Source organism: Symsagittifera roscoffensis, chromosome 6 (assembly GCF_963678635.1).
Source record: "Symsagittifera roscoffensis chromosome 6, txSymRosc1.1, whole genome shotgun sequence".
Taxonomy (NCBI): domain Eukaryota; kingdom Metazoa; phylum Xenacoelomorpha; order Acoela; family Convolutidae; genus Symsagittifera; species Symsagittifera roscoffensis.
In genome coordinates, this window is record NC_087067.1 from 9,625,517 (window position 1) to 9,643,783 (window position 18,267).

At 33.4% G+C, this 18,267-nt stretch overlaps 1 protein-coding gene across 2 annotated transcripts in view; it reads left to right on the forward strand.

Moving 5' to 3' along the window:
- Positions 1-18,267, forward strand: part of LOC134848482 (long-chain fatty acid transport protein 1-like) — a 348,156-nt gene that overhangs the window by 321,425 nt on the left and 8,464 nt on the right. Inside the window, exons 7-9 of one of the 2 annotated variants that reach the window (XM_063865958.1) lie at positions 4,527-4,621; positions 10,810-10,882; positions 11,388-11,555. In XM_063865958.1, coding sequence (XP_063722028.1) covers positions 4,527-4,621; positions 10,810-10,882; positions 11,388-11,555 — 336 coding nt within the window. The remainder of the gene's footprint in view (positions 1-4,526; positions 4,622-10,809; positions 10,883-11,387; positions 11,556-18,267) is intronic. The other variant, XM_063865959.1, reaches the window with a different exon arrangement.

Consider the following 18,267-nt stretch of genomic DNA (forward strand, 5'->3'; position numbering starts at 1 on the left):
TGCAAGTGCAAGTGTTGTTCAATTTAGTTTCACGGGGACTTGAGACGTTTAGTTTTTTTTCTAAAATCATTGTTTTTTTTCGGTTCAGCCGGTGTCTGCTGAAAGATTGTCGGCTTAGTTCAGCTTACTTACCCTATTATGGATTTTTTGTCGTGCTGTAAGCAATTTCCATTGTAGTTGCAAGTGCAATATTGTTCATTGTAGTTCCAGGTGGGACTCAAAACTTGAAGTAGTTTTTTTTTAAATCCTTCATTTTTGGCTCAACTTGTGTCTCCTCAAAAATTGTCGGCTTTGTTTCTTCTTCATGAGCTTTGTTCCGTTGCTAATTCAATATTCAAATGTCTGGCTTGTTTGCTTAGAGTTAACTTCCAACGAGAAAATTTAAATTTTGGCAGACCTATTTTTTTCAACTTGAAAAAATTCGTCTTATGGTTTTTTAATGTTTGTGTTGTATCGCAAGTGTTGTGGAACTCGGCTTCGCCTCTCTGTAAAAACTTGCATCATAGGTTCTTTTGAAAATGAAGGGTGATTAACGAGTGTAATGCAATCGGATGCTAGGCCTTCTTCCCTGATTAACTTTGTTCACAGGACTGATTTCCTGCAGGCCTCGCCCAGGACTCATCTGCTGGAGACCTCTATTGAAGTTACTACATCAGATACTTTCTTTTTCGAGCTGGTTTGCGTTTTGAAAACACGTTCTATATATACTTGCGATCAGCTTAGTGTGTTATTACGAACCTTCTTTTTTTCTAGCCTAACTCGCAAATAAAAGTGTTCACTTATTTGAAATTTTCACTGTAGCATTGGAAATTGCATAGCATATATTCTCGCTTTTCTTGTGGCTAGTTTATAGCGGATATTAAGCTGCCATTGCTGAGTGTTTAGTGTGTGGGCTTCTTAATCTCTTGGTCGCCGGCTTGAATCTCAGAGGCTTAATGTTTACTAATTCGAGGCTTATTTCTAATTTTTATTGAACTTTATAGAGCTTCTTTTTGTCGTTTTCTTGCAACTGTTTGCGAAATGAAGCTTCGCCTCTTTGTCAAAATTTGTTTGTGTATCATGGCGTTTTTGTAGTGTCTCTTTTTTCAAAAAGTTTCCGGCTTTATAAGTTCCGTCATATCGACTTTGTTGCCTCTGATTGCGTCATTCTTGGGCTACTAGTTATTAGTTTTTACTGAGGAGTTAACAGTTTCAGTTTTTAAGTAGTTCAATTGTGTATAGGTCTTGGTGATTTTTCTTTCAGCAGGAAACAGTCCTAAAATTTGTTCACGCTCAAGTTTGATTTTTTTTGCTGTTTGACTTTTGATTTCTTTTCATGTTCAATTCATTTCCCTTGTCAAAAGGAAAGCAAACTCCCCTCGAAGAGCCAAAGTGTTTTTGTAACGATCACGAAAAACGTGATCGACTTCTAGTTTCGAAACTGGATTTTGATTTTCCATCGGAATAAAAAATTTAACCATTGATATGTTTTTCTCCAATTGGGTTAATGTTAACAAAAAAGTGACAATCATTAACATTGATTGAAATTGAAAGAGTTTTAAGAGCATGTTTTTTGTAAGAGCTGTGAAATATGAAAATTGAAGTTAAAAAAAAACAAGTCGGTTTTTTTTCTGTTTCCTTGCGTTCTTGATATTTTTCCAACTGAATGTTGGCTTTGCTTTTATACCATCTGAAAGATATTGATACCCTGAGCTGAAAAACTGTTTTAGTAGCAAATATTTTTTCTAAAGTTATCGTTGTGTGGTAATTCTCAATATCGGATAATTAGATTATTCTATATGTTTCTTTTAACGCTTGAACGGAAATTTAATCCGGCTAAGAGACCATTTCAGTTAAATTGAGGCAAGCTATTTGGACTTAGGAATGAGCTACTAAGAGAAAAGTATTTCATTTTGCGCTTAACATGGCGTATTGGTGGAATTTCTCAAAGAAACAACCTGAAAAAAAAATGTTTTTTTTCTTATAATTAAATTTTTATCAACTATTTGGTCTAAATTTTAAATGAATTGTGGAAGTAAACCAAGACTCGATTTGTCTCTAATCACTATATCAACAATTTAGATTGTACATGCAAATTTTAACTTCGCTTCTGTGTAAAAAATGCCGATAATAAACTCTCAAAAAATATAGTAAAAACATATGAAATTGTAAATATATTTGAGTTCATAGAGTGATGAAATGAGGTCACTTTGTTTCCAGCAAATTTTAAACAATAGCTGAGTTTTGAGAAGTTTTCCAAATACCTGTTGGTTCTGTTTGTGGTTGTTTTCGGACTTATTTTTCCATACTGACTTCTCTTGGCTGACTTTCCTCTTGATTTTTACCCTGTTTTGTCGACTGATATATATGATCTGTAACTATGCACTGATTAAAATGATACGAGATAATGAATAACATTTTCAACAGATTTTTGATTAACATATGAGCTTGTTTTAATAGAGGGATTGCTTGCTAAAATGTTTGCTCAAAAATCATTAAAACAGTAATGATGGGGCTTTTTCTGTCAAATGTTTTCAAAAGGGTAAGTCGATTTTTAGACCGAAAAGTTAAAATGGAAAATACGCAATTTGGAATGAAAAATGACTGATTGATTCAATTGTATCATATAAGCTTTGTCTATTTACAAAGTTTGAATCATAATAGATACTACCATAAGAGCTATAGCGTGATTTTTTAGCCTCCAAAGTTTAAAATAATAAAAAAACTTAATAATCGTAATAATATTAATTAATTGTAATAATCGATTCTATTAATCAGGAATTAGATATTTTTCAGTAAAAAACTTTTTTTTACAAATATGTATAAATCTTTTTGACTTCATCTGTCAGAGTCTTCATAATATATATTTCGAGTTCTTTTGCCATCCTAAATGCCCTTTCTATTCGAAATTTGTTTTTTGTTGTTGTTAAGAGTAATGAACGTAGTGAATACTGTTATATATGTCTTGGTGATTTTTTGCCGGAAAAATTCTTTATATTTGTTCACGTTTAGTTTTTTTTTTGCTGTTCGACTTGTGATTTCTTTGTTATTTCAGTTCATTTCTTTTAATAAAAGAAAGCAAACGCCACTATCGAACAGCAAAAGTGTACAGGTCACGAAAAACGTGATCGACTTTTAGTTTCGAAAGTGGAATTTAGTTATCAAATTTCCCAGCGGAATTGAAAATTTACCTATTGATCCAGTTTTTTCAAATTGGGTTAATTTGTTCAGAAAAGCACCAATCATAAATGGTCCTTGAAATTCAAAGAGCTTTAAAAGCATATATTGTTTTCTTTAAAATTCAAAACTTGAAGTTTGATCAAAAGTTAAGTTAGTTTTCTTCTTTCCATGCGTTTATTTCTTTTTTCCAGCTGTCAGTTGGCTATGTTTGTTAATTTACCAACTTTTTCTAATTCTCCGTTTTTTTTCACATATAAGTATTATGTGGCTCAACGGTTTGGACTTATGTTATATCGGCTCAGTGGCCTAATATCCTGTCGCTTGAAGAGAGAAAATAGATTTTTTTATGTGCGTGTGTGCTTCAGGGGACCTTAAAATCAAGGTTTTCAATTTTTGTATGCATCAAAAATCTTAAGACTGTTTTTTTTTTAGTGTTGCAACGAGTGTCTACACTTTTTTGGATCATTACCGCAATTTAGTTTTGTGTCACTGCTGATTTAATAATACTGTTTGTGTTTCTTGACAGATGGAGACAAACGTATGAAAGTTCTCCATTTTTTTTGCAAATTTCGATTTAATGGCTTCTGCGTCATATTGTTGGCTAAATTGTTAGTGATGTGTCTGCGTCACTTCTGTGTCAAATAGGCTTGACATTTTGTCAGACAGATCTTTTTTTTCAACATTTTTTATTAATGAAGTTCTTTTCAATGATTTAAATCGGGTTTTTTTTTTCACGGAACCAAAAACAGGGTAAAGAGAAAAACCACCAGTTCCAATTTTAGAGGAACTAATTAGTTTTCTCTGTGAGTTATTCCGAATTGGAGTCAGATACCATGGCTGGATGCAAAGTGTGCAGCTTGAAGATTAAGTAGAATTGTATTCGAAAACGAGATACTGAAATTGAATTAGTTTTCATTATTGATGCGTGTGATGGTTCCGCTATTCAATTTGGCGTTGGCTTTGTTTTAATTTGCCTTTTCATTTTCTCTTTCAAGTATTGCTTTTTCCTGGCCATGTCGACTCGATCTGTCAGTGAAATTTGGTAGTAGAAACATCATCGAGACAAATGAATGATGACGATAAACAAATATTTGAATTGTCTTTCCCATAACTAAGCTGAAGGTTCAATATCAACAGAACTTCGTAATAAAATCTAAGTTACTCTACGGCTGTGCAAAAATGGGACAGTAAAGTTTTGTTTGCAATTGTGATTCTTGACTCTGTAAGAACCAAGTTCAAACTCAAACTTGATGCTCTCAATAAACTCGATGACAGAGTTTGATGTCTCTCTCCTTCAAGATCCGAGAAAAAACGATTGCGAGAAATTGATGATCTAAAATGCATAGGTTGTTGTTTTTATTTGTTAGGTTCTGTTACATGGCGAACGGAGTCGAGATCGCGTTTGGAATCCGTAAAGATGACGTCATCTACGCCTGCTTGCCCCTCTATCACACAAGTGGAGGTGGGTAGTATAGTGCAATATACAGATTAATAACAAATATTTTAATGCATGTTTCTGGCATGGTGTTGTCGTCTTATTGTATTTTCGGTCACGTTTCTGATTTATTGGGTTTGCCAAATGATGTAGGCAACCTTATGCAGAAGAGTCATCGTCGTAATTTTTTTATTGGATGTTTTTGACTCAGTAAAGAGATTTGGTCAGATAAGTTTATTTGGTTTTCGTTGGGGGATGTTTTGTAAAATTTTTTATCCAGTGTACTTGAGTAGTGGTACAAACAGAGTAATAGTCGACAGTATTGATGTATGGTTTTGCCAAAGAGATTGTTCCAGAAAAATATCGTCCTTCTTGTTTCGCATTTAGTTTATTACCCGGTAGAGGTGTACTTAGTCTATGAGTTATTGCAGCCTAAAAACTGAAGTCGCTTAGTATGTAAATCAGATCGTTGAAAAAGATTGCCTAGCTTACATTCGCATAGATTCCACAGCTTTTTTCCACCCTGTTTGCTCACATTGCATATTTCTAATTTTTAATTTATTTGTAATTCTATTTTGGAAGTGTGGGGGGGGGGGGAGGAGTGGATCCAATTGCACATATTTTTAATTGGCCGAAATTTGGTGTCATTGTAACTAACCATATAGTTTAAATGAAAGCTTGATTCTGCTAAATGGCATTATAATTGAGCCTATTTCTGCTGAGTTCCTTATAAGTTAGTTTAGGTGGCAAATTCGTTCTTTTGTCTCTCACGTGCTGAATTGTCATTTTATCTTTGCATGGATTGAGTTTGCACTAATGCATTTTCTGTCTAAGGTCACAATTTTCTGTGTTTAATTATATTTTGATACCTTTATCTTCCTTGCTGTGTCGGTTTCGATTTGACGATTTCATATAGCATAAACAATATTAGAGTTTTCGCTGTCATGGCTGTTTTTCATCCTTGCGATAAGCAAGGGTTATTGCAACCGAGTACAAGACTTAAAGAACTTTGTTCATAAAATCACCTAAATTACTGATCATCTCCAATTTTAGCCATTGTTTCATTATAGCTTGTAGTTTTGATTCATAATACATCAGTACTGCATCCAAAGCTAAATTTGGGGAAAAAATTTTCCTTGATTGTAATTGATTATTCAGTTGGTTTCATGGATTTCGTCTCAGGTTTTGTCGGCTGAATTCCCAGGCACCTCTTTTCAAATAACTTTTCCTGCATGTATTTTATAAAATTTCTCATTTGTTTCAAGCTTGGTAATTATAATTTCGTAGTTTTTGGTTCTTTAACTTAATAAAAATTTTCTTAAGGATGGAAAAAATTCAAATGGATGTCATTTTTTTTCGGCTGCATGTCATTTTTTTTCGGCTGCATGTTTTTCCGCAGTTTAAGGTGGTCATCGACTTAGCATCAGCATTCTCAGGCAATCGAGCCGTCTTATTGTATATTCATTATAATGGTGACGGAGAAGATTCTGGATACGGCTATATCTAAGATTAAATCCAAAAATTTCTGAAATAGTTTCGATTTTTTTTTCTCGAATTTTTACCAATTTTGCCTTTCTTCAATAACATCATTTCTTCAATAACATCATGAAATTATCGCTTAACAACTAAGAGCTCATGCTTCTAGAGGAATTATTTTAGAATTAATTTTTTGCTTTTTACACTTGCTAGACTTTTTTCCCCTTAAACAGGTTTTTTCTTCACAAATCTGTAGTTATTGATCATGCTTATTTATCGAAACCTACAAACTTCTAGTTTCCTTCTGACTTGGTCTAGAGGTAACTTGGTTGTTTTTGCATTTTAAGGCCTGGGTTTTGATTACCAGCTGGAGTTTTTTAGTACAGATTAATTTGAATTTTTTTCCGGGGAAATTTGAAAAGACGGGCTTTCGTTTGTCTGCTTATGCTTTGTCGGCTTAGTTGCCGCATCTCACATATTGATTCCTCTTGTACTCTTACAAATTCTCATTGTAGTTAAAATTGATGTTGGTTTACTGCTGTACTTGGTAAACTGACGAACCCTGACTAAGTGTATTTTTCTTTGTTTTTTTTTCGCTTGAAAGCCCCTTTCTGCCGAAATAGTTTTGGCCAATCATTCAATCTTTTACCGACTTTTACCGGCACCAAAGAACGTGAGTCTATTTTTGTTTTGAAAGCGGATTTTAATATCATCATTTCCAGCAAAATAAAATACCTATTTTTCCAGTTTTGTCTATTTGGTTAGTTTTATGATAATTGTTTCAATCATAAAAGATTTCTAAAATTCAAATAGCTTTAGCGTGATATATGTTCTCCGAAATTAGAAAGCTGACGAAAGGTCAAATGTCATTTGTTTTGGTTTCCTTGAGTTCATTGAACCTTTTCCTGCAATCTGTTGGATATGTTCTTTTTTTTTCAGTCGATTTCAATTTTTTTTCACCGTTAGGATGCTTTTTTGCCGTTGTTTGATTGTGAAGTACAACTTGGTTGTGTCTCAGAGCTGTTAAGTTTTGTCTATTAACCGTTGTTTTGTATCTTTATACTGATGAACACTTTTCTAATTGTCTGTAAGTTTCACTGATAAATGTTGACATTGGATATAATGTTATTTGATTTTTCGATTGCCCCAGTTCCTCATTTGGTTGTTTGAGTTTGAATTTAGGTTAATTTGAATCTTCCAAGGAACTTAATGGTGAATTTAAGCTTCTAATTTCTAGTTCTTATCTCTAGAGAACAATTTGCAGAGACTGAAGAACCTTCGCACTACAAAGTTGCTTTGAGTTATAAATTTTCAAAGGAAACAGGAAAAATATAACGTAGTTTTCCTTTAGTGTGCACTTTTTTGCGGGAAATGAAGTTCTTCTTTGTTTATATATACGTATTTCATTTCCCTTCAAAACTTTTTCCTCAAATTATTTTTACAGGATGCAATATGTTCTTAATGTTCGGCATACTGGCGCTTGATTTCATTTTTTGCATAGTCATTTTATCAGAGCGATTTAGATATTCGAACTTGTTGTTATTCATAGTTTAGTTGATTTGGCGATTGATGGTTTTGTTTGTAATGGTTACGCTTAGACTAGTGAAGCGTTTGTTTGGAGGTGCATTGTTGCGTAAGCGACAATACATGTTTGACTCATGTTTTTTTGTTTGGTTGAATGAATTTGAACCAACGTGAATTAGTTTGCTAATACTGATGTATAGAGTCTTGAGCAATCTATGCCCTTGACCTCAGAAGTGTGTTATAATTGCATGTTTATGAATTACGATAAAAGTTTCACTCACAGAATGCATTGTATATACAAGATTAGTTTATCTAAACGTTAAAACAAAAACAAACGTAAAGTAACTAGATCGAAAGCTAAACATAACCTCCTGGGAAAATCTAATTCCATGAGAATGGGATTGTGATGTAGCAAAAAAAACAGTTTTGGGCTCCTGTAATATGTAGCCCTTTTCATGTAAGCACTGAAAGCATAAAATGGATATTCAACTATAGATATTAATGAAACTTCGTTTCTCCGAACACGATTTCTCAATACGGGGCATGGTTTTTGTTATACAATTAGTTGTCTTCATTTAATTATCTTTTCCCCTGTGCAACTGGCTTATTTGATTGCTGATTTTATGATGCAAGATCTTAAATAGAATGAAGCATAAGCTACATCTGATTAAACGCATTTTTTACTACTGTGCTTTTTATGATAGCTAAGGCTTGGTATCAGAGCTCGGGTATCTTGTGTATAAAGCTAGGTATTTCCCAACAGATGAATCAGATTTAATTCATACTGGAAACCTTTTCGAGTTTTCACCTATTCAATGCACCTTCAAAGACCCAATTTACTGTTGCAAATTTCGTTTTTCCCTTGTTGGATCAGCGAGCGTTTAGAGAAAAGCTAAAACCTAAAATGGACCTATAGCAAGTTTCAAGACTTCTAGCGCGAAACATCACCCCAAAAGGGTTTTTCAATTTGATAGAAGTTCGCAATAAGAAACCCAAGTTAATACTAAGTCTAGTCGGTTCCTGAGCATTTAGCGCAGAATGTTCCTACCTCGGTGGTGATTGCAAAAAAAAATAAAAAGTTGCATTTTTTTTCGGAATATTTCAAAGAAAAAAAACATCTTCAAAAAGAGAAGATAAATCCACAATTAGAGGTGTCTGTAAAATTTTCCAATCGAGTAGATAAATGTGCGCAAGTAGAAAACGTACATAGTTGAAATGAGGAATTCGCTGTTTCTTCAAATTTGAATTCGAATTGTCTAAAAAAATTCGCAAAGAATTTTTTGGAATTCTAATCACAAAGAATTGGGCTTATATATGATAACACTTTTCTGAGATGTGCATGGATTGCTATCTCACATAGTAAGTTTAGATAGATTACGCTATCTGGTAGCACGCTAACTATATTCGGCTGAATGGGTTTGTGCAACTAATTAGCTTAATACTGGTCCTATTATTACTCTTATTTTCAAGGTCTCAATACATCCTTTAAAATACTGGCAAAACGAGTAGTTTTTGAGATCTTTTTTTATTGTTACCTAAAAGTGATCTGACTGGGGACACTCAGTTTTTACAGTAAATAAAATAAAATTTAGTAATGGAATAATATGATTGATTAGTAATAAATCATTGTTAAGCGTCATGAACGCAGTGAATGCTCTAGTATAGGTTTTGGTGATAGTTTTAGTTTTTTAGGAAAAAGTCTTAAACTTGTTCACGCTAAAATTTGATTTTTCACGGATTGACTTTTGAGTATTTTTTCAATTTCACTTTTAATTTTTTTTGATAAAAGCAAGGCAAACTCCATTATCGAACAGAAACAGTGTAAAGGTCACGAAAAACGTCATCGACTTCTCGTTTTGATAGTGGATTATCAGTTTTCAGATTTCACAGTTGAATGAAAATTTTACTTATTGATCATATTTACACAAGCATAGCTTGTGTTATAGTATGAACTTTTTCCATTCAAAGTCGCAAATATTGTTGCGACAAAATGTGTTCATTTTGATCCAGCTATTAAGTACAGCCAATGCTAAGGATATTAACACACACTATTATATTACAAATAACACTTTAGCTTTAAGGTATCATGGATCTGTAGCGTAGAGGTAGGGAAGCAGATCAGCTACAAAATAAGAGGGTTCGAACCTGGGCAGGGTCCGATGTTTTTAGTGAACTTATTCGTATACTAGTTAAAATGCGTCCGCTCTGTAAATAGAGGCATGTTAGTTGGTAAGTTTCTTTTTTTTCAAATTGACTGCTAATGCGTCATAATTGGCTTGCGCCATGAAGCAATTATGTAGACTCATAATTGGTGTGCGTCACTGAAGAAATTTTGTAGATTCAAAGTCTTACTCATTCAGTTTTTCCCAGTTGCGTTATCGGTCATATTTTTGCTCGTGTGTGCGAAGTGCAACTTCGCGCCTCCGTGTATAGATTAACATATTGATTCAGTAATCTCAAATTGGGTCAATTTTATGGAAAAATGTCAATCATAAATTGTTGTTGAAATTCAAAGAGCTTTAAAGCAATATATATATTTTTTGAAATTCGAAAGTTGACGTATTTTCAAAAAACAAGCCAGTATATTTTTTGTTTCCTTGCGTTCATGACTTTTTCCAACTGTCATCAGAAGCATGTTAAAACATGTTAATTAAATAGCTGTGAATTTAGTATAGAATCTGAAAGAAAGAGGTGTAATAGCTCTATAATCGCATATAAATTGTAAAAATTTGGGGAAGTTCAGTTTACCGATTCCTGTTTAAGTTAGTCTGAAAAACGAAAAAAAATTCTTACCCGTTTTTTACACTGATCGTTTTGACTTCGAATTCAGACAGGCAGGGCTTTAATATGATATATACTCGATGCAATACAAGTATGATTTGTGTTACCTGATTTTGCTTGAAGAACCCACCCTAGGCCATAATTCCTTCTCACTTCTGGGCGGTCGGTCGGAAGAAAAACCGATTTCATATTTAATTCGAATCTCTACTTACACTTTTTTCATGTGATAAAACCCAAAATGAATTAAGATTGGAGCTTTCTTTTGCTTGGCTTGATATAATTTAGCTGCTTGGTTTAATCTGATTCATTTAACTGCACGATTTCTATTTCTTTGCACGTTAGAGTTTTCGAACAGCCTGTTCATAAATTAACGTTAGTGTCAGCCTTTTTCTGATCACGACTATAATTTAATCAACTGTTTGTTGTCTTTCTAGGAATTCTGGGTGTCGGACAAGCTCTGATCAATGGATGTACAGTAGTGATTAGACCAAAATTCTCTGCCAGCAGGTAAGAGAAAATTTGAATTAGAGAATAGTTCAAATGGTCTTTAAAGTTTAAAGATTACTCTGAATTACTTAATTTAGGCCCAACCTGCATCCCCTAAAATATTGACCCCTTCAAATTTAAGGGGTCTGAATCAACCCCATCGGAATTTTACCATAAAAGTTATACCCAATGATTTTTGAAAAATATGCCATTTTTGAGAGCTTCAAATCAAAAAAAAAAAACTTTTTTCAACGCAAACAAAAATGTCTGCATTAAATTTCTTACATTTCATGACACTTATGCCAAATTTTTTGACGCCATAATATTTATCAGAATTGATCCAAAGTTGCGGAATACCCTGATAATTTTGAGCACCCGCTATGAAAAATGTTTGTTCGAAAAATTTTCAAGCCCCCACCCCGCTAATTTTGAAATTTTTTATTGAAATTGATCGTGTATGAAAGTGACAGGTTACGAAGTTTCGAAATGATCTGTCTAAAAAGTTTGCGAGTTTGACGATGTTCAGGTACTGGTCTGACTGTGCCAAGTACAACTGTACGGTGGGTCAGTACATTGGCGAGATCTGCAGGTACCTTTTGGCTCAGCCAGAGTCCCAGCATGACAGACAACACCAAGTGAGACTCATGGTTGGAAATGGACTCAGACCTCACATCTGGGAAGAGTTCGTCAAAAGGTAGTTTGATTTACTCAATACTTGGATTTCAATTATTTGTTCATTTGAAAATATCACTCTAACTTCTGCGTTGAAAGACTGAAATTGCTAATTGCTCGGATTTTAAAAAAGTTTTTTTTTCAGATTTATTTTAATATTTTGCTTGAATTACTCATTTTGAACCAGGCACTAATCGTTTTGGGCCAAACACCTCCAATACGTGCTTGTAATATTGATAAGTGATTTGCAAGCAGACTGATCTCCTTACTAAATGTAAATCTATATACTAGCTACCCGGTTTTTGAATTTTCTTTCGAAGCCCTTTTTTGTCGTGTGAGTTTTGAGTTTTAAGTGTTGATGAACGAAGAGATTTTTTCAAATTTTTTAGATCCTATCTTCATTATTTTTTTCAAATGTCTTCAAAGTTGTTCACGCTCAAATTTGATTTTTCGCAGTTTGACTTTTGATTTCTTTTGAAAAAAGGAAGACAAACTCCACTATCGAACACCAAAAGTGTAAACAACGTGATTGACTGTTAGTTTCGAAAGTATTTAATTTTCAGATTTACCACTGGACTAAAAACTTAATCTGTTAATACAGTTTTTTTTTCAAATTGGGCTAGTTTTATCAAAAAAGCGCCAATCATTAATGGTTCTTGAAAATCAAAGAGTTGAAGGTCATCCAGTTTTTTGAAATTCCGTATTTTTTTCTTTTTTCCTTGCGTTCAACACTTTTTTCCATCTGTCTGTTGGCTATGTTTTCTCCTTTGAATCCCGTTTATTTTTATCTGTGAGGTCATTTGGTGTCTATTTAGCGATTCAATATCAAATTATTATTTTTTTGCTTTTCGGCTTTTTGTTTCTCGACTGAAGCTTTTTCTACGTAGTTTCTGAATGATACATTTCCAATTATTTTTTTTGAAATTCGAAAGTCGATGTTTTCAAAAAATATCAGTGTTTTTTTTCTGTTTCCTTGTATTCATGACTTTTAAGGGTAATTAAGGCAGTGAGTACTCCTAAATAGGTCTTGCTGATTTTTTTTTTTTCTGGACCAAGTTAAAATTTGTTCACGCTCAATTTTGATTTTTCGCGGTTTGACTTGCGTTTTTTTTCAAGCTTAGCGCATTTCCATTGTTGAAAGGAAGGCAAGCACCACTATTAAACAGCTAAAGTGTAAAGGTCACGAAAAACGTGATCAACTTTTAATTTCGTAAATGGAATTTAATTATCAGATTTCCCAGCGAAATAAAAGTTTTGCCTATTAATCCAGTTTTCTCAAATTGGGTTAATTTTAACAATGAAAATGTCCATAATAAATTGTTCTACAAATTCAAAGAGCTTTAGTGCCATCTATTTTTTTTTCGAAATTCAAAAGTTGAAGTTTTTTGAAAAAACAAGTCAGTTTTTGTTTTCAGTTTTCTTGCGTTCCTCACTCTTTTCCTAATGTCAGTTGGCTATGTTTTCCATTTGTCTGTTGGCTATGTTTTTTGTCTTATCAAACGTGTCAAATCAGTTTTCCGTTTTCTTGCGCTACGGCTATAAACTAGCAGAAAAAGAAGAATAACAGCGTGAAGATTTTATGGAAAGTATATCACGAAGTTTTAAAGACTTGGGTTTTTTGAATTTTTGTCTGAACTGCAATCGCACTTTGGTTTCATGGTACTACAAGATGACCTCGATACATTATATAAATGGTTGTACATTTTCGTACGTTCATTTCGAATCAGCGGTATGCGATATTATTTTTATTGGTGAAGCTGCTGGTTGCAGAAAAAGAATACTAACAACGTACAGATCCTATGGAAAGTATCTGAAAAATTTTTGTGAAAGATAGTCTTTTTCTAAATTTTTTGTCTGAGCTGCTAAAGCACTTTGGTTTCATGTCACTGCAAGGTGACCCCGATACTTCTATCAGACTTGCAAAGCCTTATCCAGTAAGAACCTTATTTTTTTCGGGCACCTTTACAGTTTTTTTCATAGCATGGGCTTTGACCTTCGAATAGTAAAAATTAACACAGTTGGTGCATTTTTAATACATCAAATGAACCGAAAGAAGTGATTTGTTTCAACCAACATAACAATCATGAAAACTCGATTTCAGTAATTTTGAATGCATGTGTTTAGATATCAAATATATCCCGCAGTTTTCAATATATCCCGCAACTCAATATATCGCTCGCTTTTTTGAAATGCATAATTTATAGATAATGTGGCTTTATGTTTTGCGATTTCTTACATGCAAAGTTAGTGTAGATGCCTTCAGTTTGATATAATCCAAAGTATTACTTGCAAAATTGAATCTATTTAAATTTGGTGACCTTTTTGCTGAATAGCATTGGCAATTTATCAGCATTTGTAGCTGCTTTATTCGTGACTAGCGTCGGTTTTTAAGCTTACGTGGCTGAGTGGATAGTGCGTGAGACTCAAAATCTCTTGATTGCAGTAGGTCGCAGATCCAATCCTAGAACAAACCGAGTTTTTGCCAATTCGAGGCTTATTTCTATTTTTTGTAATTGCACTTTTTATAGCTAGTTTTTTTGGTCGTGTTTGCGGAATGTGTAAATGAAGGTAAATTTCCTGCATTAATTTTGAGTCTGACGTATGTTATTTAATTTTTTAAGAGTTATGAACGTAGTGAGTACTGTTATATAGGTCTTGCTGATTTTTTTTCTTTTTAGAAAAGTCTGTAAATTTATTCACGCTCAATTTTGATTTTCGGCTTTATTGTGATCTCTTTCTAATTTCAGTGCATTTCCATTATTAAAAGGAAGGCGAAGTCCACTATCGAAAAGCAAAAGTTTAAAAGTCACGAAAAACGTGATCGACTTCTGATTTCGAAAATGGATATTAATTATCAGATTTCCAAGCGAAATAAAAGTTTTACGAATTGATCCAGTTTTCTCAAATTGGGTTATTTTTTTAAAAGTGTCCATCATAAGTTGTTCTACAAATTCAAAGAGTTTTAAGGTCATCTGTTTTTTCTTCGAAATTCAAAAGTTGAAGGCTGTTGAGAAAACAAGTCAGATTTTTTTAGTTTCTTTGCGTTCATTACTCTCTTCCAACTGTTAGTTGGCTATGTTTGTAGTTTTTTTTTTGGTTAAGCTGTTGTTCGATTTCTTCTTCGATTTTGTATTCAATTTAGTTTGGTTTAATGGTTTGTTGTTAACAAAAGCATACCAGTATTTGTTGTTAACAAAAGCATGCCAGTATTTTGTCGTTTTACGAATATATAATTTATTTAAGTTAAACAATTAGTCAAAAGTTTTGATTAACTGCTGTGTGTACATCTTGATTTTTCTCATTTTGATTTACAATTTGAACACTAACAAAGCGTGTCATTTTCCATTTAAATTTTACTCAAGAGGTTGATTTAGTTTCATGCTTTCTGAAGTTGAATTCACTATTCTCTAATTCTGTTTTTTTTTTAATTCTGTCTAATTCAATGTCTAACACTTAAATGTAGGAAGGGTAGTTATTTTCCATTGAGTTAAAAAAATATTGAGTTTCATTTTTCTGCTACTGCCATGTCTGCAGTTGCTTCGTCGCATTTTCTGATTAGTTCATTAGGCTCATATATGATTATGCTCAGATATGGCCCTCTGAAATGTCAGTTTTCCATCTTTTTAACCGTTTTTGAACCTGACTTCTATCGAAAACTACAATCCGAAATCTGAGATTTTAGGTTCAATTGAGAGAATGGGTTGTGATAAGCTCCGCTGCCTTAGCGGCTGCGCCCATTTTTTAAACAGGTTATAGTGCTCGGAAAATTCTTTTGTGTAATTTTTTGACTGTTTTTCTTAAACTTTTCGACTCCTCTCGAAAATTTCCAAAATCGGAGCTTTTGGGTTTAATCGAAAGATCAGATTATTTGAAGCCCCCTTATATAATTTGCTACGCCCAATTTTTTTTACACAAAAAGTTATGGTCCTCGGAATAGTCAAATTTTGTTGTTATGACCGTTTGTAAAACTTTTCACTGTCTCGAAAACTAACATAATCCTAGCTCTGAGATTTTGAGCTCAAAAGAAAGGGTTGAGCAAATTTCACCTGTATATGCGGTGTCGTCCAAATTTTCTAGCAAAAAACTTCTGGCCCTCAGAAAAGTCAATGTTCTCGTTTCTTGTCCCTTTTTTGAAACTTTTGGACTCTTCTCGAAAACTACTCAGCCGAACCTGATATGAAGGGTTTAATCGACACGCTTTGGGAAGCCTTCGTGAATGAGCGACTACGCCTTAAATTTTGTTCAAAATATGTTATATCTTAATAAATTTTCTAAATTCTCAACAATTTTCCCCTTATTTAAGCGAAACAACTATGGTTTTGGGTCAAGCTCGATCTTTGATTATCGTCCGTCATAGGTACAGCGAATTCGAAAATTCTCAATCAGGTACCTCCAGATTTAGCTGGAATCCTAGTGGACTTCCTTTTTCCATTTAATATCTTGTATTGATTGCCATGCTTCAATTTTATTGCAAGTGTTGCGAATCCACTTCGCATCTTTGTCAATAATTTTTCTATCAAAAGTTTTGCGAAGCTCCGCTTCACTTCTGGGTCCAAGGTAAACTCAAAAGAGATCTCAACAAATAAAACTCAAAATGACGATGAAAGTGTTAAGAATAACCGTCGAATAAGATAAATAAGATAATGTTTTTAACCAGGTTTACTCAGATGGCTTAGTTTTGCCACAAAAGTTGCGACGATTTCTTCTAACCATCTTTTTATACGAAGCGTGGATTCAGTATTTGGATTGCTCGGCTCTTGGGATTTTTTTCGTTTAAATCAGTTCAAAACGTTTTAAAAAAGTTGGAATCGAAATATGTTTACTATAACAAAAGTGTCTTTCTAGTTTTGAAAGTTTTTCATTTCAAATCATGACTGCTTTCAGTAAACTGAAGGCGATTTTCGTCTCAGTAGTTTTAAACTGGTTGAGTTCTGTTTTCTGAATCCAATAGCTTTTTCTATTTGTTTGTTAGGTGTTTTCTTCGTATTCCCTCAGAGAAGAAAAATTTAAGTAGTAAAATGCGGTATTATTTAAAGCTTAGAAAACGTCTGAAACGTTACATCGTGGGTTAAATGTTATGTTTGCTTGTTTGGTTGGTATATTTGCTTGATTAAGCTGTGTTTGCAAAGGTGCTGTAATCTGCGCTGATATTGTTAGCTGCCGTAAATTTGTCTGACCGTTTTGTAATTTAATCCAACTGTAATAGGACAATCAGTTCAAATAAATTGCCTAAATGACCATATTAAGAAAAAACATGCGGTTTTGTGAATCATTCAAACTTAATATCATCAACAAGCAAAAAATAGATATAGTTGTTGTTGCTTGAGGTGCTCGTTGCTTGAGGGTGAAGCAACATTACCCAGCCGAGAAAAATAACCAAAAAAATTGCATGTAGTTCTTAAACAGGGGCACAACAGCGGTTCGCCGTGATGAGCTGTACAGCTCTTGTGTTGGTCCTTTCCCCAGTGGATAAATGGTCTTAATCTTAAAAAGATGGTTAAGAAAATTGGTAACTCGATTTAATCAAAAAAGCTTCTCGAATTTGGGAGATTCAATATATATATATTGCTCGTGTCCATGCGAAGTAGCTAGAAAAGCAGATGCTTTTGATAATTCAAAAAAAAAGAATTTTTGGGACGAACTCGACTTATATTTTAAGAGCGAATTTTAGTTATAAGGTTTTCCCAGCGGAATGAAAAATATCCTTCAGTTTTCTCAAATTATGGGTCATTGGGTCATTTTGGCTAATTAATCAATGGGTCATTTTGGCTAATTAATCAAGAATTACGCTGAAACCACTTTGTTAATAGATGAGATAATTATATCACAAGAAGCCTCTTACACAGCCCAACAAAGTTCTAGCAGGGAAAAATCTCCAAAACCCTGTATAAGAGAAAATATTTTTGCTTGATATTCAAGAAATGTGATTTTTACTATATAAAACCCAAAATCTTTGCTTAAAAACAAATTTTGAACAATTTGCTCATTTTTTTGGAGATTTAACCCTTCTTTAACTAAAAGGGGTTTGAATCGAGCCATGACCTATATTTTTTGACCTATCTTATATCGACTTTTTATACGATGTTTTCGCGTAGTGGTGGTATTGGCCCATGTGAACAATCTCCCCCCTAAAATAGACCAAGTGAAGAATTTCCCCCTAAAGTTAAATGGAAGTTCAAGCACTAAGGCTTACATGTAATGTGCTCAAATCTGGTTGGCTGAAAAATATTACGTTTAACCAAGTGAGCCATCTACTCCCTAAATTGATTTAGGGGGAGATGGTTCACTTGGTCTCTCGAATCCATCAGAATGTTTCGAATTATTCGAGAATCCATGGGTGTAAACGAATTATTTATGATACTATTCGGCCTGTCGTATGTTGACTTGTTTTAAGTTCCGTCTTCATACCACATATTTGTCATAAAATTTCAGCAATTCTCACTAAAAATAGAAACCCCGTTTTTAAGTATCAATTTAGAAAATGAAGACATTCGATTGAAGTATTTGCTGGGTAAAGTCTTCAAAGTTGTTCACATTCAATTATTTTCTTCACTTCAAGTCATTTGCAAAAATTGGAAGGTCATTTTTTTGGTCATTTTTTGTCTGATGGAGCTCATTGAAATTTTTTCAACTACCTGGTGGCTACATTTTCACATTTCCAATGGTCCAAGGAATTGATTTCCAAGAATTTTTCAAGATGCTTCCAAAAAATTTCAATTGACGAGTTTTGATTA